This window comes from Tachypleus tridentatus, chromosome 13 (genome assembly GCF_004210375.1).
Source record: "Tachypleus tridentatus isolate NWPU-2018 chromosome 13, ASM421037v1, whole genome shotgun sequence".
Classification (NCBI taxonomy): Eukaryota; Metazoa; Arthropoda; class Merostomata; order Xiphosura; family Limulidae; genus Tachypleus; species Tachypleus tridentatus.
The window spans coordinates 218,968,076-218,990,198 of record NC_134837.1 but is presented as its reverse complement, the minus strand read 5'-3'; the positions used below and the strand labels follow the sequence as shown (position 1 = coordinate 218,990,198).

At 30.0% G+C, this 22,123-nt stretch overlaps 1 protein-coding gene across 1 annotated transcript in view; it reads left to right on the top strand.

Moving 5' to 3' along the window:
* LOC143239164 (protein BANP-like) overlaps window positions 1-22,123 on the top strand; it is a 33,702-nt gene that overhangs the window by 9,667 nt on the left and 1,912 nt on the right. Inside the window, exons 3-9 of the mRNA XM_076480020.1 lie at window positions 2,125-2,420; window positions 4,138-4,310; window positions 8,874-8,914; window positions 11,242-11,307; window positions 13,369-13,444; window positions 19,233-19,396; window positions 20,066-20,201. Coding sequence (XP_076336135.1) covers window positions 2,125-2,420; window positions 4,138-4,310; window positions 8,874-8,914; window positions 11,242-11,307; window positions 13,369-13,444; window positions 19,233-19,396; window positions 20,066-20,201 — 952 coding nt within the window. The remainder of the gene's footprint in view (window positions 1-2,124; window positions 2,421-4,137; window positions 4,311-8,873; window positions 8,915-11,241; window positions 11,308-13,368; window positions 13,445-19,232; window positions 19,397-20,065; window positions 20,202-22,123) is intronic.

The following is a 22,123-nucleotide window of genomic DNA, read 5'->3' as shown; positions in this document are numbered from 1 at the left end:
AGGAACAATAATACTGAGTTTCTTACCCTTTATATGATACATTATATTAAATTATTACAAAATCAGATTAAGATATACTAAATATGAACTACACTGAATGCCTCACTAGGTGGTAGCATTGTTGTTCGTTCCTGCTGACTGTTCATTTAGCAGATAGTTTTTAATCATAGTTTTAGTGCTCATCACAATTTGTACTTCATTTGTTTACATTACAGTTTAGCAAAATAACTACATTTTTAAAATTGTGTATTTCAAAATTATACCTCCCTTCCATTACACAGAATAACTTTATTCCTTATGTGTCTAACTATGAGATTTGCATGCCAATAGCTTTGAGTTACCTCTTCTAAAATCATGTTTTAACATGAACTGCAGTTGTGCTTGAAACTTCTTTCTTTTTCCTTTACATTATTTAATTAGCTGAGATGGGACAAAGCAAAAATTACCATTACTTTTATCTTCCATATAACTACATACCATATTTAAGAATGATACATAAATATTTTTCTTTTGTGCCATTTTCAACTTTATTGGATTCTACCAGGTTGCTAGTGTTGCTTCCCAGAGTATGCTTTTCCTCTAATTCTTCATCAGGCCTGGGAAAGCTCTTAACCCATTCATCCTGATTCTACCAATAACAACTGTTGAGATGGAGTGTTCCACAAAAAACAGCAACAGGAAAGTGTTTGCACACTTATCTGTCTTGTACTTGCCAGCTTTTAAAAACAAGGTTTTACAATTACCCATTGCACTTGCTCTAGTAAAAAGACCTTTTAGTCAAATATTTGATAAAGATCTGGCCATTACTCCAGGTCTTTTTAGTGTGAATTCTGTGAATCCCACCCTATCTTTCTTCAGTGTTTTCCTGTGAAGCCTCTGCCACTTATTTCAAACTCGATAAGCATTCCCTTTGGGCACTTTCTGAAGAAAGCTCACATAAGTTTTTTTTTTTACACTAGCATCTCCACCACTGTAGTATGAGAATCTGGCTATTCTGTATGAAAAGATAAGGTATCATCTCAGAAGTTAGCATTTTCCTCACCTGAAACTGTATTTCTGACAGATACTCCCCCTCACATGCTATCCCACTTATTCTCCTAATTTCAGGAGCATTTTGTTGATTGAAAGAGAGTTAAGTACAAGGAGGTTGCATTGCTTTCCTATTAGTGGAGGACTGCCAGTGCATGTTGATATCATCCTACACTAGCACAATTCACATTAAACATGATTTTTAAGTAGGAGTTAGCTTAGGGCTTGTAGCATACAAATCTCACTTGTTATATGTATAAAAAAGCAAGGGGAAAACTTCAGTAGTCTTGCATTTGAGGCTCTTTTACGAGGTTTAGAGCAAATTAATCAATGAGACTTTTTTCTTTTTTATTAGCTATACTTATGTGCACTAGCAATACCAAGTGTGTGTGGGAGTTAAGCATACCCAATTTGACCTTGTCACTTATCAGAACCTCTACTATCCTGCCATCAAATTGAAATTCTTTTAAGCAGGATTAGAATAGCTTAATCTATGAGACTTTGGGCCAAGTCAAACACATGAAAGTGTTTGACCTTCCGAGTCCAAAACTGTGTTTAAATCTCAAATTGGTGAAGAGATGAAAGAACTGTTAACCAAAAATTTGTACTTGAAAAACTCAGTTCCATTCTAAAAGCATATATGCAACATCTAAAAATCTTACAGCCATTCCAGACGTTGTTATGCCATTAGTGAAAAACCTATAATGTGTGAAGAGGTGAGTGTTTATGAAAATACATTTTCAGATAAGGGAAATGATAACTTCAGCAATTATGCCAACAATTCTCTTTTGAAAGATTTATCATGAGTTAAAAATGAATAAAGATGGTGCTTAATACACTTTTCAGTCATCTGTGGTACTCTAGTGTATGCATAGACACACACACACACATTATTTTGGAATTGTATAATTTCTCAAATTAATGTTTGCCACAATTCTTATCCAAAGAAAAGAGTCCCTGCTGTCATTCCTTGAAAGCTGAATAACTTGTTAGTGAAGTTATGAAATTCCTCAAAAGAAATAATTTTAGTACTAAATAAAGCTTGTTTTGAATATGTAAGGTAAAGATTTGCCTTTTCTCTGTTTATTTTTTTAGCAAACTGTACTGAAGAATCAGTTACTTCATCCAGTGTATTATTTACAAACCAACAAGAAACCACTTCTAGTACCCATCAAGCCCTTCAAGTCTTTACCATTGATAAGAATTTCCTTGTGTCTCAGTTGGAAAATGGAGAACTTTGTGCAGCTGATGGAACAATTTTGAGACTTCATGGCCCTCTACAAATTGATGAAGCAATTGCCATTGATCAAGACCACTTGGAAAGTCATGAACCTAGTCACATTCAGCAGGCCAGGTTTGTACTGGACACAGAGACAACGGACTCCATACAGGTACATGTCTTATCTAATTAGATAAGATGAGGAGAAAAATATTTCATCTGATTGTCAGTAGAAACTTTAAGAGTAAAATTTTTTGCTTGTTTTTAATGTGTTATTTAGCTTTGAAATATAGGTAGTATTCATTTCTTTGTTCAGACAAAACATCAATACAAAAAGGTAAGAATTAAATGTTGAAGTTTAGAAAAATGACAGAAAACCAGGAGGGTTGAAAATTGTAATAACAGATTAACTGGATTTTTTTTTTAATTGCATTCCTCTTAACTTGTCCATTATGGCACTGCGATGTGTAATATAACATTTAACATCTGTCTTTTGTCTCCCACATATTACTGAACTTATTTGGTTTGGATGATGATACACAAAAGATTATTTGAAATGGTATTTATATATACAGTGTAATACCTTCAATGTTATGATTTAATTGCTGAATGTAGCTGAAATATTAGAAAATCAGTAGGTCTTAAGATTGTTATAAAAACAGCTAATTGTAGATATTTTTTGTTATTCAACTCTTCTCTTAATTTGTACATTGTGGTTTAAAATATCAATTACCAGCATAAATTTAAAACCTTTACTTCTATCTATTAAGATTAATTTTTGTCTTGTCTAATGTATTAAGAATTAGGTAGTCACTATTCATCTGTTCAGATAAGAAGCATTGACAAAAATGTTCCTTGTTAAGAGAAGGTTTTACATTTTCTTCATACAGAGGTGACAACTATTCCTAGTTTGGTGGAATTATTTTAATTGTTAGCTTCAGGCTATGTTACTACAACCATATCTTTTACATTCAACTTTAGTCACACACTAGTGTCTGTGTGTGGCATATCACAATCTACTCAATGCAAAACACCACCATTGAGACTAGTCATTTAAGTGTTTGCATTTCTTCATCTGTATTTAAACCAGACTTTTAGGTTTTCATAATACTGCATAAAATATCAGCTAATAAAAAAACATAGATAGTTAATCCAATCAAAATTGGAATAACTGTAAAAATTTCATTAGAATTATGCTAAAATGGAAGCCATTTAACCAAAATTGTATATCTGAAAAAAACATGGGAAGGAGTTTTGTATTTGAATACCACCATCTCAACAAACAAATAAAAGAATCTTGGATAATTTTGCTATTTAAGTGATAAAGTAAAGTGAAGGTCAAAATAAGAAAAAAAAAAGTTACGTTATATAAGAACAAATTGTGACTTTGTGCCGAACATCAAAATATCATAAAAGCAAAAAATAAAATTATCAAAGAACAAATGTCAGGGATTCTTAACTCCTAAGCAGTACTCATAAAATAAGCTAAATTCAAGCAAATAAAAATCATATGTATTATAGATGAAGTTCCAGTGCAGAATATTGTTTTCTAAAAATTAAATGTGAATATATTACAGAATGTTCATGCATTAGTTATCCAAAATAAGTGGAGTTTAGCATCACTTATAGCAGTAAAGCAATTCCAGATATTAATTTAATTCTATTTTTCTACTTAAGTTCTGATGATTTTTTTTAGGCTCTCACTCCTATGTTACCTGAATTAGTGATGGCATCTCTATCTACTTCATAGGTGGAACAACCAAAAGTGTTTAAGACCCAATGTTGTGTGTAGTAGGCAAACTTTTAACCACCAGTTTTTGTGTATTTATTTCGTTGTGAGTGTCAGTGTGATATCCAGTTAAATTAAAAAAATAATTTCTGTCACACAGGCAGTATTGGCTTCTGTGCAGCAAGCAATACTACATCGTTTGGATCAGATAGAAAAGAAAGTTAATGATGTTGATGTTTGGTGTGAATCACTTTCAAGAAGAGTGGACAGTGTTGTTGCTTCTGTAAAGGTGTCTGGACCATTAAACAGGGTGGCTATAGCACGCAAGAACAAGTAAACCTTTTGATATGTTTCTGAAATGTCTTCCTTTTTGGATCAGAATTTTAAAAATTTTAAGTTTTACTTGTATGTGTAATTATTCAGAAGTCAATATGTTGAAAATAATTACATTTAAACATAAATCCACATTTTCGAGTTGATGTAGGTGATTGTGGAAAATCATTGATTTACAATAAACAAATAAACTTGGCTTTAATTTCTAGAATAAACAAAATTTGAATGGAACATGTAAGTACGTATATGCATGATGAGGTTGGAGATCGCATGCCTTGCTTCATGCTAAAAAAATAGTTTTGTTTTAGCTTTGTTATAAATACCAATTCTGTATTCCAAATGTAAATAAAATAAATGAAACATTAACTTTTGTACAGATGCTGGAGCTTTGTGAACCAAATTAGTTTTGCCTAAAATAATTACTCTGTTAGAGAAAAGTAGTAGTAGTGACAATGATGTTTTTTTGTATAATAATGGTGTGGGCTAGTGGTTTGTGTGTGTGTTTTAGTATCCATGGTCTGATTACTTCTTTGGTATGATAACTGGAAACTGTCCAACAGTGTACCTGGCTACTTTATTTTAGGATTTTTGCCTGAGCAGGGAGAGAGAGAGAGAGAGACTCCAAAATAAGGCACTTTTTTTTTAATAAAGTTTTGTCTTGCATCACCCAGAGTTGGTTGGCTCAGTTACCATAATTTTTTGTATGATAGGTGGAAGTTGATCAATGGTGTACATGGGCTATTTTATTTTATGATTTTTGCCTTAGAAGGGATGGAGAATTAAAACACACACTTAAGTGTGGCACATTTTGATTCTGTATACACATTTATTTAGTTAAATTAGTTACAACTTTCCACACAGCAGGGTATACAATCAGCATATAATAAGACTTCATAAACATATAAAACTACTTATAAGATTTTATATCTTGAAACATTTTTAATTTCTATAGGTATAATATAGTAGTTTTAACTGTTTTTAACCCTTTTGCTGCAAGCTTGGCATAATGTACATGTAATTGTCTACACATTTCCACATGTTAAGTATTTGGACTATAACTTTTGATACAGCATGCATATATTCACAAAATTTAGTAGACTGTTGGTAAAGATTACAAGTATTTTGTGCAAAAAAAATAAGTTTTTAATGAAATATTTTTACTGAAGATTTGTTTGTGAAATTAAGTCTTTTTCATTATTATTTTGAGTGCAAAGTTATTTCATGTTGTGAGTAAGAAAACTATTCTTAGTCCCAAAAATTTCAAATATTTGTTTTCAGTAAGACTATATTTTATTTTATTTTCTATACTCTATGTGGGGTCTGTCACTTATCCAACCTTCTGAAAGTCAAAAATGTTAGGAAACAAATATAAATTATGTTTTTGTGCTAGAATGACTACATATCACAACATGAAAATAGATATTTAGTCTTAGTAGCTTAAGTCTCATAACATTATAAGTTTACATATATATTTATTATTTTTTATTATAATGACCTTCCACTTATGTCTAGCTAACATTACATAACTTGCATTGATGAGGTGCACGTGCACTCATGTTACGTATCCTGTAATATAAAACTGACCTTTTAATCTTCCATGTCATGATTGTGTTTTAGTGGACTGGTATTTTGTAATATACAGTCACATTTAAATTAGTATATATTTTTATATATATATATGTATGTATGTATGCATATTTTTACTGTTTATAAGTAAATTATGAAACTTGTTTCTCTTAAAATATAGAACAATAAATCGAGAAGTAAAGCAAACAATTATCTCTTCTTGTTGCATTCTTTGTACTCAGTTGCTGCTGGACATAGGTTGCTAAGACTTAAAATTTCACACATGGAAAATATCAAACAAATTTTTTTTAGGTTTTATATATACAGTTGAATAAATAAAATCATAACTACACTGATAACATAGAATTTGACTATAATTTATTAAGTTTAGTAACTAAGATGTATTTAAATTTAAAAATATATTAAACTTTGAGCGGACTTAAAACACAACCTATCTCCTTGAAATCTTGGTCCGAAAGAATGTGGTAGCCTTCTTACAGATTAAAATGGCTGAGAAAACTATTGAGGACATTCTAAGTTGTTGATTGGTTATTCACATGTCATGTATTGAAGTGTCTTTAAGGGACCATTTCCAAAAATGAAAAGAGATTAATGGAGCCACTGTGTTTGATTTAGTACATAAGACATATCTAAGCAAAATGAGAAGATATGAGAATCTAGTTTTCTAGTTTAGCCTGATAATATTAGTAATTTGAGTTTGTAATTTGTACGAAATAACAGACTTAGATTTTGATGTCGCAAACATCTACTTTTAAACTGCTGCATTCAGCATACCACATGACTTACTAAAAAATCTATATATATGTTTCTTTAATATTTCCTTTTAACTTAAGAATTAACTCGTATATAATATTAAAGTTTGAATTATGTACAAGTTGATTCTAAACTTGTTGACGTAAAGTAGTAATTCAATACAAATTTTGAATGCAAGTCAAGAAACTCAATAACATGGCCTTTGACCCATGACTAGTCACAAAAGGGTTAATTTATTCAATCTTAATAAAGTAAAATAAACAATAATATTTGGATATGCCATAAAGTAATGCCTGAGACAACCTGTAAGAAAGAAATATATAACTTATCATATTTGTTAAGTTAGTTTTTTTGTTTTTTCCCTAGAGTTAATATTTGAAGTCATTTTCTTCATTGTACCTTGCAGTATTTTATGATTTTTTTTTTCCTTTTGTCCCTTTCATAAATATACCAGTCTGAATATTACAAGAGTAATTTAATTGACCAATAGAAATGACATAAATTTAAACACATCAATGTTGATTAACAGATAAAGCTCACATTTGTATTGTGGATATTTTATGTGAACATGTGTATAATAAACATAGGTTTTTAAATAAGAGTTAGTTATTCAGTTTTAGGTTTTTATAAGAGTAATTGGGGTATGAGTAATTTTATTGTAGTTATAAAGGTATTAAGTAGTGCTATTTATAAGAATTGAGGTGAAAAATAGGTTTTTAATACACAATAGACAAGTATCTGTTGAGAATTAAGAGGCCACAAATATTAGTGTTATATATGGGATTTGAATTTAATTTAAATATTATTAAATATTTTTCTTCCCATACATTATCTCGGAATTTATGGTATAATGAATTATATGGGTGTGTGTTTAGGCCAAAGAAAGAAATGTTTATTAATACATTTAGATTAAAATTAAGGTAAAGAGATATGGAATTGTTTTGGATGTTAGTGTGATATTTTCCTTATAGTTCAATTCTTAGAGATGACACTTTGTCATTACTTCTTACATTGTATTTTAGTACATCATTTTATACCTCAAATTCTGCATGTTTTTTTAACAGTTCAACTAATACAATACAAAAAATCTGAAACAAAAATAGGTTAGTAATATGGCTACCACTTATAGAACATTAACTAAAGTGTATGTATACCTACTACATTATATTTACAAATTTTATTATCGTCTATTGATTCTCAAAACTTTGATTAGAATAGTTTTGAGAAATTTTGTAACATACATTAGAAATGGATAGTATCCTTTATATTCACAGGAGGAAAATACTATGAAAAAGTATTTTTGGTCATTTAGTAATACAGCCTTAGGCTTAACAGAGCTGACGCTAGCCTATTTCTTGCTACATTTTTTAAGTGGCTAGTGGTTTAGATCAAGTGAAAAGGAGTTGAGTATTTAATACACATACCCTTCATATTGCATGTTTTAATAGTATCACAAGTGGTAGAAAATAAACAAGGTAGACACAAGTCTGTTAGAATTCAGTTGTTCTACTTATCTTTTCTTTATTGGAAATGTGTGTGTGTTCTTTTTTTGTGAATGAAATATTAAATTTTAGGAATATTTTCAATAATTTTATAGGTTTTATTGAATTTAAGAGATTTCACAGCTCCCAAAAGTCAATGAAATTCCTAAAGTTTTCAAGGGCCCTGAGAAAATTTATTTTTACAACCACAACAGCTGATAATCCATGATATTAAATTAACCAAAACCTTGTTTATTTTAATGCCTACATTCCATACTATGTCACTTTGATTTTGAAACAAGCATATTAGAATAATTTTAATTGTTTTTTTTACAGATAGCAGTAGATGCTTTTGTCTGTCTGTCTGTGATATTTTGATGTGTTTATAATGTTTGTAACACGCATTTGCCAGTGTAACCATATTTTCTTTTTTGAACTTTAACACAAACAGACTGATCTTCCATCCAGAGTTGTAAAAAATGTTTCTGGTTCTAAACATTCAGAGAAATGGTGCTGTTTGTAAAAAGGAATGAATGATTTGATTGAAAAAGTCAATAATTGCAGATGAACTGTATTACTTCTCACTGTGCCATAAAAGTACCGAGGTTTGGACCTCTTCAAACTTGGCTTTGTGATTTATCTCTATTTATATGGAACATAACTTCTATGAGCAACTTTTGTGAATTAAATGTTGAATAAAATAAACTTCATAATTATGTTAACTGTTTCTTTTTAACTTTAGAGCTGGCACTATTATTGTTGGACTTCCTTCTAAACAGTCAGGTATGGTTTTGTATTTTCCATAAAACTTAGTATGCTAATAAAATTAATATTTCAGACAAATCTCTTAAGAAATAGTTGCAACATTTTGATCTGTAAGTTAATCATATTGTAAGAAATACAGCTTCAGTGTGCAAAATGTATTCAGTTGGTGTAAGAAAAATACTCTGAAAATTGCATCTGTTTAATGACTTTTACCTTATTAGCTTTTAAACTATTAATTATGTAAAGTTAGGTTTCTGTGGGTTTGTTTTGTTTTGCTGTTAATGTTTTTGATTTTGGCTAAACTTTTACATAGCTATATTGATGTTTGAAAAATACAATTTCTCTGCATGTACTTGAAGAGAGGAACAAGCTGTGCTACTGTAACAATTTGTAGTTGAACTGTGTGTTTTAACAAATTGTGCTGGATTACACTATAATTTATATTTTTATTATATTTATGACTTTGTGCTGGGAGAAAAGAGACAATGTAACCAACATATCTAGGTTTAATAAGAGTTGTTAACAATATTAAACACTAGTTCTGTTGTAATGACTATGTATGATGTTTTTGAAAATTCACTTTTAGGATATTTTATTAACAAAAGATGAACAGGGATTTTTTTTCCTGTGAATTACTCATTACACACTATTAGCTTTATTTCTTTTGGCATTGATGTTCAGTATACCAAGTTTACATAATAACAGTTGTAAGAAGTAAAACCTGTCTTCTCTATGTTGTTTATTTACATTCATTTTAAATCAGCCTGTAATTCATGTAGAGTATAATGAGCCATTTTCACATAATAAAATTTGGAGTGATGGTTCAAAGCAAATGAAGTTATAACTGATGTAGTTGGCTGTTAAGTTTAGATCTGAAACTTTGTGCAAAATACAAATGAGAAAGTACAGAATTTAACTTGACAAGAGTGCTGGGGGTTTGGCTCCTGTTATAACAGAAAATGATCATCCAGGTGTTGCTGACATTCAGTAACTCAATCTATACTGAATGTTGGTTCTTTGGGTTGTATTGTAAAGGTTTCTTTTATTTTCCAAGGTTTTTAATAAAAAATTGGTGAATTCCAGTTATTCTGTTGACCTGCATAAATTATATCTGCTATAGTCTAACTATCTTATTATTTCTGGTCAGTAAATATCTACCTGTTTTACCAAATAAGATATCTTTGCTTCTAAAATGAGTTTTTCTCCAAAGGCTTTAAGGGTGGTCTGAGGTTACCGAGTCTCTGAGATTAGAAGTGTGTATTCAAAGGGAACTTGGTCTATTTTTACAACAGAATAGTGTAATCCATCTAATTTTGTAATTAGCAAGAGTCTTTGCCATGTCACTTAAATGTTAGGTAGTACTTTGTTTAATATTCAGAAATAGTCTTCAATAGAACATGTACAATAAATGTAAGGGAAGAATATGCCAAAAATAACACTCATAGTGTGTCAATTGTTATGAATTTGGATACCCTTTATCATTTCTTAAGACTTTTCAAAATTTTAACAACAAACTGAATCATGATTGGTTTCAACTGCAATTAAAGATTACTTAGTGCTTCTATTTGTTTTGTTGCAAACTAAATTAAAAATAGTATATGATAGTAAGCAATACTGTATTTGTTATTTTAGATCGTAGAGTGTTTTCATATTTTAACATTTAGGGTCAAAGTGAGATGTATTATATCTGTCAGTGATAAAACAAGTCAAATTGATGGGGTAGCAGTTGAAACATAGAGGTGTTTATTAAAACTTCACATCCCTGAAATCCTAGCTGAAACTTTAGTTATGATTAAAGTCTATCATGTCAATGACAAAAGTTTTTCTAAGTATAATAGGAATGCATAGAAGATATTTGAAAATTTCCATCTGATATTTATATAAGTGTGCCAAAATCTCAGTTAGCTATATAATAGTACAAAATTTAAAAAACAAGGCTTTGCTTTTCTGCCTTTCCTGTAGCTGTTGGTGTGTAGTTGAGAAAAGATTAATTTTATTTATCAAACTATGTGGAAAGGTTCAGTGTATACAAGATGTTAATAAACATGGAATTATGAAACTATAAAATACATAATTGATGATGCATGTTTTAAGACATTTCCCCAACCACCTTCTGCTTCATATTTTAATGCAAAACAAAAACAAATAATTAAGGGCTTTAAAATAAATGAACAGTTCTCGAGAATGGAATCGTGATATTGAGTTAAACCAGTTATCACTTGGGAATAAAGACAGAGTCATGTTAAATATAAGCAATTAATGACCTGAGTTTATGTTCTGAGAACTTGTTATTCAGCCTTAGTCACAGTCTCACCTGGTACTTTTCAAAATGTATTTTTTTTCAGATGCCTGTTCTTCTGAAAGCTCTACAGTTAGAAACAGTCTCCAACTAATAAACCTAAATTCAGAGAGTAAGTGGCTTAGTAATTTAAGATACACTTATTAAAATTGTATTATAAGTTTAACTGATCTTATTAAGGTATAGATTATGTCATCATCAGCATTAAAAGAATTTTCACATGTAGAAGAATATGTGTATTTTGAATAACACCTTCAGGGACCAGGCATGGTCAGGTGGTTAGGTAGCCCAACTTGCAGTCTGCCATCTTGGGTTTGGATCCCCTTCCCACCAAACACACCTTTTTGCAGCACTATAAAGTGATGGGCAATCTTACTATTCATTGATAAAACAGTAGCCAAAGATTTGATGGTGGGTACTAGTTACTCATGTAGCTTTGCACAAAATTAAAAAAAAAAGAAGAAAAAACTCCTTTAGAACACTGTATTAAATATGTTTGATAATTCATATGAAACTTGAATTTTTGTAAAGTGACAAATAGAACAGCTTATATGCTGTTGCTTTTCATTTTACTGAAGTTTATTTATTGTTCTCATACTGTTTGTTTCTAATCTGTTTTATAGTTTAAAAAAAACTAACAGCTGCTAATTATTAAACAGATACCTTTAAGGAATATCTTCTGGAAGTAAATATAGCTTAAAGCAATGATTTAATTTTTCTGGCAAAATAGTTTGTTAGTGGTGGCTTAATTATGGAGTGGAGCATCAAAATGCTAAATTCTTGTTCACTTTGAATAAGAGCTAGTGTTTTGAAAACAATTTAAATAATGAAGTAAAAGTTTGAAAGGTGTATTTATTTCTTTGGATAATATGAGTAACTACAGATCAAACTCTGTACTAACTTGATCCAAGTGTAAGTGTTAAGAGTAAATAATAGCATACCTGTAATTTCTATAATATTGAGAGCAGTTGGAAACCCCTGAAGTGGATTAATTCTTGATAACACTTAAATATCAACTATCATTTTGTTAAAGCTAGTAATCAGTTTCATTCTTTACCATACTGGCTATTCAGTTGTACCAAAATATTTTTAACTGGAGCAAGTTGAATTTAGGAACTTTGGGAACATGGATGAGAAAGGTATTGTTTATTTGAGGTATTATGGAATACATTTGAAACTGTTCTTTCAATTTTTAATTATTTTCTGGTGTGAGGGTATTTTATGTAGGTAAGTGTCGAGAACAAGATAATAGGGGAGCATTGAATCAGTTTGTAATTGTTTAATTACTTCGGTAGGCTTGCACTCCTGGCTTTAATGTACCAGTTATTTGTTCAGAACTCCACTACTCTTTACAAAAAAAAGTATTTTTTTTAAAACATGATCATTTTCATTCCTTAAATTTTGCTTCTTCATAACTTTAAAATCTCAATATATTAGTAAAAAGCTGCTTACTTTTTTGATAATATTCAGTCCAACTTTTCCTTTGAAAAAAGACATTTCAGAATAGCTTCTGTTGGACTTGACATGTATTAACCAACTTTGGTAACCTTCATCAATAGCTCATAGTTTTAATGAGTAAATAAGTATAATTTTTTGTATGTGTTTGACTTTCAGTGTGAACTTGCAAAAAGTAGTAGATTATGTGACAAGTGCCATGATTAGCATATCTTGGTACTTAATTGCTATGGCAGTAATGAATATTTAACTTCAAACACTTTTAATGCTTAAAATATAAACTACACCAGTCTTTCATTATAAATTATTCCTTATGTATTCCTTTTTGTGGCAAGTGTTTTTCTTCATACCTAAAAGTGATACATCTGGTACATCTACAAAGTTTGATATGGGTTGGTGTGTTTGTTTTTGAAATATTATACTAAGTGTTGTGGGAAAAGAAATTATATAATAATAGTGAAAAACTTTCCAAGAAATGCAAATTTTTGTTTACATATCAGCTTTTTGTGTTCTGTTTATTGCACTTTTAACATCAGCTTTCTAAATGGTTTGAGAATTATGAAACTCCAAATTAATAGTTTGGCTTTTTTTTTCCCCTCTCAAAATTTGCATACTGCTGTATTAAATGTTACTCTATGTTAAACTTCTAGAACTTTTTAAATCTACAGTCTTTTGAGCTTTCAGATTTTTCCTTAATCAAACATGTTTTCCACTACAGATGATTATCCAAATGGTTCTTGGTTGGGCAACCCAGAAGATTCAGAGTTGAGAGTACGGTGTCACATACTTCCCAGGTATTGCAACTTTGTGTATACAGAATACATGAAGTTTTGTGTAATTATAAGCAATAAAAATTTTAAAAATCTCATTTTGAGTACAAGGCCATTGTTGCAAGCATAATATTTCAAATTTTCAAGTGTGATTTATAATTGAGAACAAGTCAACTGAGGACACTGCATGCACAGTACATGTAATAAAATGAATAAACAATGTTTAAAACCAAAAAACTTCTTAACCCCTTCACAACTGGCTATGTCCCAAGAACTGGCTTTGTAACAATTTTGTGTTTATGGTTTTCATACAATAACTGTTAATACAGTATGCATTTCTTCATAACATTTGGAAGATTATCACTAAGCTTAAGAAGGTTTTCATACACAAAATATCAGATTTTTATTAATATTTTAATTTAAGATTTGCTTATTCATTTTTTGTTTTTGAAGTTTAACAATCCCACATGCAAAATAATTTTGATTTTATGACTAAAAATACCTTTATGGATCAGAAAATTGTCAAATTTCCTTTGCAAAATCTATAACTTTTAAATAAAATTCGGATAAATGTCTTTTTTTTTAAGAAAACCGTTATATTTTGTATGTTATTTTTTCTGTCTCATCTCTGTAAAGTTTTATTTGATTGATCAACCTCCTAACCACCATAAAGAAAAGAAAAAGTTTAAGGTGTGTTTTTTGTTCTAGAATGGCTATATATTGTAACATGAGACCATAAATGTTTAGTCTAAATAGCTTAAATCCAGTAACGTTATACATTTATTTATATATATATGTGTGTGTGTGTGTGTACATATTTTTTTATTATTTGACCTTTCAGCTATAACTGTCACATTAGTGAAGTTTCAATTGTAGCACACATGCATCCCATGTTACAACATCCAATATCATAATACTGGCATTTACAAAGTGATCTGTCTTGGCTTTTTTCTGTTGGATCAGTATTTTGTAAAATAGTCATATTTCGGTTATAATATATTGCATGTGTATATATATTATTGCTATTTACAAAAAAATTCTTAAATGTCAGCTAGTTTTCTTGAAACTTAGAGCAGTAAATACAGAAATATAAAAAAAGGAAAAGTGATCTGTACTATTACAGTTGTGAAGAAGTTTGTACTTGCTTGTCATATCATTCATGCTAAGCCTTGCCAACTTTTGTACATGGAGAGTTAGAAGAAAAATAATTTTTTTAGGCTTTACATATGAATTCAGAAGTAACAAAAAAACATTTTTAATTACTCTACCAGTACTGCAGAATTTGACTAGAATGTATTATGCTTTCTAACTAAGATTGTTTTGGATCTAAAAACACAGCTTTTCAAATCCAATTTTCTCTTTTCACTTCCTGCTCAGTTTAGAAATATCTCTAAACTTGGGCAATACATACCTTGAATAGGCTGAGAAAACTATGTAGGAGAAATCCTGAGCTTTTATTTGGTTATAAATGCATGGTGGAATGAAGTGAGTGTGCATAAGCAAGTTTTTCCAAAAATGGGACAAATGGACCAGGTCACTGTGCTTGATTTGATATATATAGTCATATCTCGGTAAATATAAGAGATAGAAGCTTTTTGTTTCATAGTCTATCTTGTCAGTACCAATAATTTGAGTTTCTAATTCATAAGATACCATAGACTGTATTTGGATGTCACAAACATCTAATTTAAACCAAAGCTGCTTTTAGCATACCACAATTCACAAAAATCAAAATTTAGAAATTTTGTTTCATTTTTTACTTTCAAATTAACTAATGTATAATACTAAAATTTGAATTATAATCTGTAACTGTATACCAAATATAGTGAGATACATTCATAAAATTGTAGTTTGATAAAGTTTTGAATGTAAATCTACAAACATGATGACATGCCCTTTGACATCTGACCATAAGCAAACCTGTAGCAGTAGGGTTAAGAGAACCTTCTTTACATATGAGTTTGGCACTAGGGGTAAAAATTATTTCATTATAAAAGCAAAGAAGTCAACTTGGTTCAAGCATGCTAGGCCTGGCTATATTTTTCACCAAACACACTTCTTGTCTGTATGTAATTTTATTAATACTACTGCAATTCTGAAACATGACTACAAGTTGTTTTTTTTCTTAATTAAATAGTGTTTTATTTTTGAGATGAATTGCACCAATTGTTCAATTCACTGAAATTTATTATAACATTGAGAGGTACATTGTATATAATAATAAAGTGGATGTATTGGTAAATTACTGTTTAATTTGGTAATTATGTAAAAGAAAGGTACAACTTGGATGTAAGAAGTACATATAGTAATATACAAACTCCTACAGGTTTTTCAACATGAAGCTGCTGCAATTCCTTTATCATGTCTATATGAGCAACTGATGCTACAGATGTTTTATATAATGACTGATCTGGTGATCTACTGTAAACATTGTGGCAGTTACTCACACTACAGAAATTTTTCTTCTTCCTCCTCAAGGAAAGTTTATAATCATCATATATATGTAAAAATGGCTGGTTTGGGTTGAGAAAATTTTTATGTGGAGGAGCAAACAACATTTCGACCTTCTTCAGTCATCATCAGGTTCACAAAGGTGAAAAATTCTCAACCCAAATCAGCCGTTTTACATACATATTTTTTCTTTCCAAGTGGGTTTTCTCGTCATTACTGATTATTTATAATCATCAATATACTTATTTCAGTTCTCTGGCATTACATTCATCTTATTGGAAGTGTATAATATCATGCACATATGATATATTTGACCCACTATCTTTATTTGCTATGTAATTACAATGTTTGATCTGTCTTTAACATTTTTCCATTTGGGCACTGCAATGATTGCATAAAGCTTTAAGTAGAAAGAAGAGAAAGAAAAAAAAGGCATTAGATAAGCAGTGATAAAAATTTTTTTCCAATGTTACGACAAAATCATAGGTTGACAAACACTAGCAACAAAATTTTGCAGTGTTACTGGAATGTAATGGATACCAGATTTATGTCACTTTTATTATTACAGATGTCTACTTTCATTTGATTAGCTTGTTTTGATAAAGGCTCTGACAAATTAAGAGGCCAACATATGTGGGCAAATGCAACATGTCTCTGCCACACAATCCCAACATGGTCAAGTTTTGACACCAACAAAATGGTTAAAATTAAAAATTATTTCACTGTTTGGGACCAGCAAGAAGGTACTTTTGTATCAAACCCATACAAGTTGTCTGACGTTATACATGAATAATTCATTAAAATCATCATTTGTGCTTTCCTTACTTAAAGTTGAGCAAATGTAAAAAACTTAGTTTTATATGTTTGTTTGAGACCTATAAAAAGAATCTTTGTACCAAATCCCATGTAAGTTGACTAAAATAGAGTGAAATAATTGTAATAAATAAGTTTATTATTATTCTCTGATCCCCATAAAATCATAACAAAGGCCTAAATTGATAAAAAACAGTGTTTGTTTGTATTCAACTCAGTTCACCAAGAAATAAAGGAATGACAGTTAACTTAAAAGTGTTGGAATGAAGAAAAAGAAATGATAAAAAACAATTTGTGTTTCTGTGGGGATGTTATTAGAAATGTAATCCAATCATGATTAGGCTATGAGTAAAATTATCAGAAAACAGTATATAAGAAGAATAAGATAATTGGTTACTGCTATTTTATTGGACATATGACGTAACATTGAATAAAATAATTTGTGCCATAAAATTAGACTTAATATTAAGAATTACAAAAAGAAGGTTTGTATTTAGAGTTCTAATAGAATGATAAAAATGTGTTATGATTATGTAAGGAATGCAGCCAAGAAATGTTTCTTCTATGTTATATTTTCTTTGTTGTCACTTTACATTAATATAATTACCTTACACTAGTCTGTCTGTGTATTCATTGTACAAAACTGTTTGCTTTAACCTTGTCATGACAAGATGTGGGTCAAAGATCATGCATAATGTTTGTTGACTTCTATTCAAAATTTTATTGAACTACTATTTTATGAATTAGTACCAGTAAGTTTGGTATCAGCTTGTAGAAAATAATTCATATTTTACTGTTATCATTAGTTCTTTCTTGGTATAAAAGTAAGCATTAAAAAAACACATCAGTTTGTGAATTGAATGCAGTACTAGTTCAAGTCATGTTTGTGATGTCAGAGTACTAAGTTTATAGTTTCATATAAATTAGGAACTCAAATCACCAATATTGACAAGCTAGAATATAAAGTAAGAACCTTGTATCTTTTCATTTTGCTGAGATATGGTCTAAGTACTGAATCAAACACAGTGGCTCTGTTCACTTCTTTCCATCTTTGGAAATGATCTCTTGTATACCCTTACTTAGGTATATAACATGAATAACTAATCAACAGCTTAGAATGTCTCCCTAGTGGTTTTTCAGCCATTTTAATGTTTTAGAAAGCCACCTTGGTCTTTCAAACTAAGATTTCAAGGAGGTAGGTTGTGTCTTCATCCTGCTAGACGTTTCTTCGTTTTCTTTAATCTAAAATACAGCTTATTTACTGAGCTTGATAAATTATAGTGGAATTCTATGGTATTGATATAGTAATTTGGGATTTTTTTGGTTATTCAATTGTATATGTAACACATCCTCCATGTGCAAAATTTTAAAAGGCTTAGCAACCTAGTACATAGGTCAGAGCTTTAAAAGATAATTGTTTTCTTTACTTTATTTATTGTTCTATATTTTAACAAAAGTTTAATAACGAATTTCTAAATATTAATAACCTATATACATATATAATGTATAATACTTGAAATGTGACTGAATTGTACCAAATACTGGTCCACTAAAATACAGTTAAGACAGAGTCACTTTGTAAATACTAAACGTCAGTTTTATATTATTAAATATGGTAATATGAGTTCATGTACACTGTGACAATGCAAGTTCTTTAATGTTAATCAGGCATGAATGGGAGGTCAGCACTGTAAAAATAGTAAATATATTATGTTATGAGACTTGCGCTGTTTAGGCTAAACACTTGTATTTTTGTATTATAGTCTGTATTCATTTTAGAATGAAATAGGCGTAACTTATTTTCTACATTTTTTATGGTGGTTGTGATGCTGGTCGACCTTACACACTCCACATAATTATTGTAGAGAAAATAACAGACAAAATATAGTGTTACACTAAAAACAAATGTTAAATGTATTTAGAATGTTTTTTGAGATCTCACAAATATTTGAGATTTTGGATGAAGAATAGTTTTTAATCATAACAAATAATTCATACTCAGACTGTTAACAAAACAGACTTGATAATTTTACAAACAAATTGTTAGAAAAACCTGAATTTTTGTGTACAAAAAATTTGCAATCTTTACTAAAAGTTTACCAAATTTTGTGAAGATACACAAACTGCACAAAAAATTATAGTATAAATACTTGGTGTATGCAAATGTGTTTTCGTTCTCTTGTATATTATGCTTAGCCCATTGTAAAATGGTTAAAATAAAGGATTATTTTTTTCATTCCTAAACATGGATAGATATGCAATTTATAACTTATGTTTTAAGCAATCCAAGGTTAGACAATTAAAATACCTGAATTCACTTCTTAGAGTTGATATGTAATGTTCACACAATATTGTGCAGTCTTTACATTTTCATTTAAGGAAAATTCTTTGTTTTCTTGTAGTGATTTTATAAAGTACCTTTTTCTCTCCTCTTCTCATGGTTTCTACTAGTTTCAGAACAACACTTTCTTTAAATTTGCTTTATTTTCAATCTGAAACTTTTACAGTTCATGTGTGTAATAACAGTGTAGGTTTTTCATTTTGCTAGTGATCTAGAAGCAGTTAACCAGAGTTGTGCCACACCAGAGAAGATGGCTCTTACTCTATTAGATTATCTGTTTGATCGGGACACTCAGGCTTGTTCTAACATCTCAGGTACAGGAAGGCATGGCAAAAAACAGCTAGATCCCTTAAAAATATATGGCATTAAATGTAAGCAACTGTTCTCAATATTTTCTTCAGTTGAAACAGATTTTCACTCTTGTTAACAAGTTTTCTCATTTGTTAATATTGTATTTCTTTCTTTCTTAAATCCTTTTTTGTACAGTATATAAGATATGTTGTGCCTGAAAATGTTACCTAACTTGTTAAGTGATTTATGATTTTAAGTATGCAGATTTCTGTTTTTTGAATGTATAGATTTTTTGTTTTAATGCAATGTGATGGTCTTGTTTGGGTGTACGAGAACAGCGCGTTTTTCTAATATAGTTTATAACCTTTGTCATACGTATAGCTTGATTATTCACTTATATCTGAATTTTATATGGTTCTGATATCTTTGAGTTTTAGATGTATTTTATATGTATGGTACTTTTATTATGAAGGTTAATAAGTTTGGACATATTTCCACATTGTGATTTTTAAAAAATACTTTCATACATTTTCATTCCATACTTGGATCTCCCAATAAGTCAGTGGTAAGTTTGTGAACACCTAATGCTAAAATCTGAGATTTGAGTCTCCATGGTGGACAGTGTTGAGATGTAAGAATACTTCTCTAGAACAATTAAATTTTAACTTTGTTTTGATTAAAATTAAGATACACCAAGTTTTCCAAATAATGTTTCTTAGAATGAATAAAGGGTTGCTTTTTTTTTCCAGGCCACCTTATGTATAAGTTTCATATATCTGCAAAAGACTGGCATAGAATTCAGCAAAATCTTGATTCCAAATGCCGAACAGCTTTCCGTAGAAAGCAGAGGGGAATGCCACTAACTGTGAAAGCTTTTCGGAACAGGTGAAAAATTGTGTCTTTTCAAAGCAATGGAGACTTATTTTTGTTATTAATATCAAAAACAGTAATAGAGTACTAAAAAATAACTTTGAAGTTTTGTGGAAATTGTATTTTTCCAACTGACTGGAAAATTATTGACGAGATGCTTACAAGTTGTTGAATAGAACTTGCAGCCAAACACATACATACATATATCAGTATTTCCTAGGAGTTGCTTCTGTTATTGGTAGAACTTCTCTTCTTAGCAATAATTTAGAAATGCCTCATATTAATAAGTAACAGTATAACCTGGTGCCAGAAAGCTACGTGTACTTTCTATGGTATTAACAACTCCTTAAGTATTATTCGTGTTGACAAATGAATACGTAGGTAACAGTGAAACTATGAATGCTTCAATCAGATCTTTCATTTCCAATCTTTTGACCAAGAAATTTCACAAATTGAGTTCCTTGACATTTCCCACACCTTGATTGATCCACTGTCAACCACCACCTGACCAATCAGAATTCTTTTCTCATTTTACCAGGCTTGCAGTCACTTCCATTCAGTTGTAGCTCCAGCTATAATACTTAAGTTATTTTCTAGTAAAATGTTAGCAGCCTCCATTTCTTTTCTTGAGAATTTTGGATTCCTTCCATTTGTCCAGGTGTCCTGTTCCCCTATGTGTGCTACTGTTGTATTGTGCTTTCTGACATCCACCTCTGAATGTAATATACTATGCTGTTTTCCATTCTGTTATTGTTCTATACCACAACAAATAACCAGAGGTGATAAAGAAAATGAATAAAATTAGAGAGATGGTAAAGGACAGTAACACACAATAGACAGCAGTATAGTGTACTATATTCATTGTGGGGGATGCAATAAAGTCGATGGATGAAACTGGCAGGGTCCTAACTACAAGACTAAATGAACACAAGGCAGATGTCAGAAAGCACAATACAACCATTACAACAGCAGCATATACAGGGGCAACAAGACACATGTACAAATGGAAGAAATCCAAAATTCTCAAAAAAGGAATGGAAATACAACAGAAAAAAGAAATGGATACTGCTAACATTTTACTAGAAAATAACTTAAGTATCATAGAAGGATTCTACAACTGGAAGTAACTGGAAACATGGTAAAATGAGAAAAGAATTCTGATTGGTCAAATGGTGTTTGACAGACAGTGATGGTGGACCAACCAAGGTGCAGCAAGCAACCAGGAACTCAGTTGAAGAAATTTGTATAAATGCCTTACGTAAGATATCGAGGTATGATTCTGAAGATGACTTGTAATCAAAACATTGAGAATAAAAGATCCAGTTATAGTATTCATGGTGTCATTGCTACTTTAGTAACTCTAGACATAACATAGTGCTGAAAATTGAACTGTCAAAAAACATGAGTAGTATCAGTTTCTCCATCTAGTAAACATTAACTGACTGATATTTTGCAAGAGTATTTTGGTGAAAATAAAATGCAGCTTAGCTGATACTTAATGATACAGTGATTAAAATTTTAACAAGTCTGCATGAGGGTCTTATCTTGTTCATTGATGCTCATTTTATTTAAATTTGAAATTAGTTTTTAAACCATCATGAACAAAAAGTAAATCATGAATAATTCTTCCCTCAATTACAATTTATAGACAATATATAAAATAAAAATGTAAATAAAATTTAAATTCAAGATTCAAAATCTTGTTTCAAACAACCCCAACTACTCAGGAATTAAAATAGTGTAAACATTTTTACCTAATATAAATTAGCTTTTAGTTTCATTCTAAGAGCTAAACACAAAAATGTTTTAGCTATAATTCTATTGATAGTGTTTGCAACAAGCAGAAATGGCTTGAATTTTGGTATTGTTTAGGTTTTAACTTGTGTTGTTTTTAGTTTTTATGAGTTTTACTTCTCTTTACCTTTTTAATGGTTGTT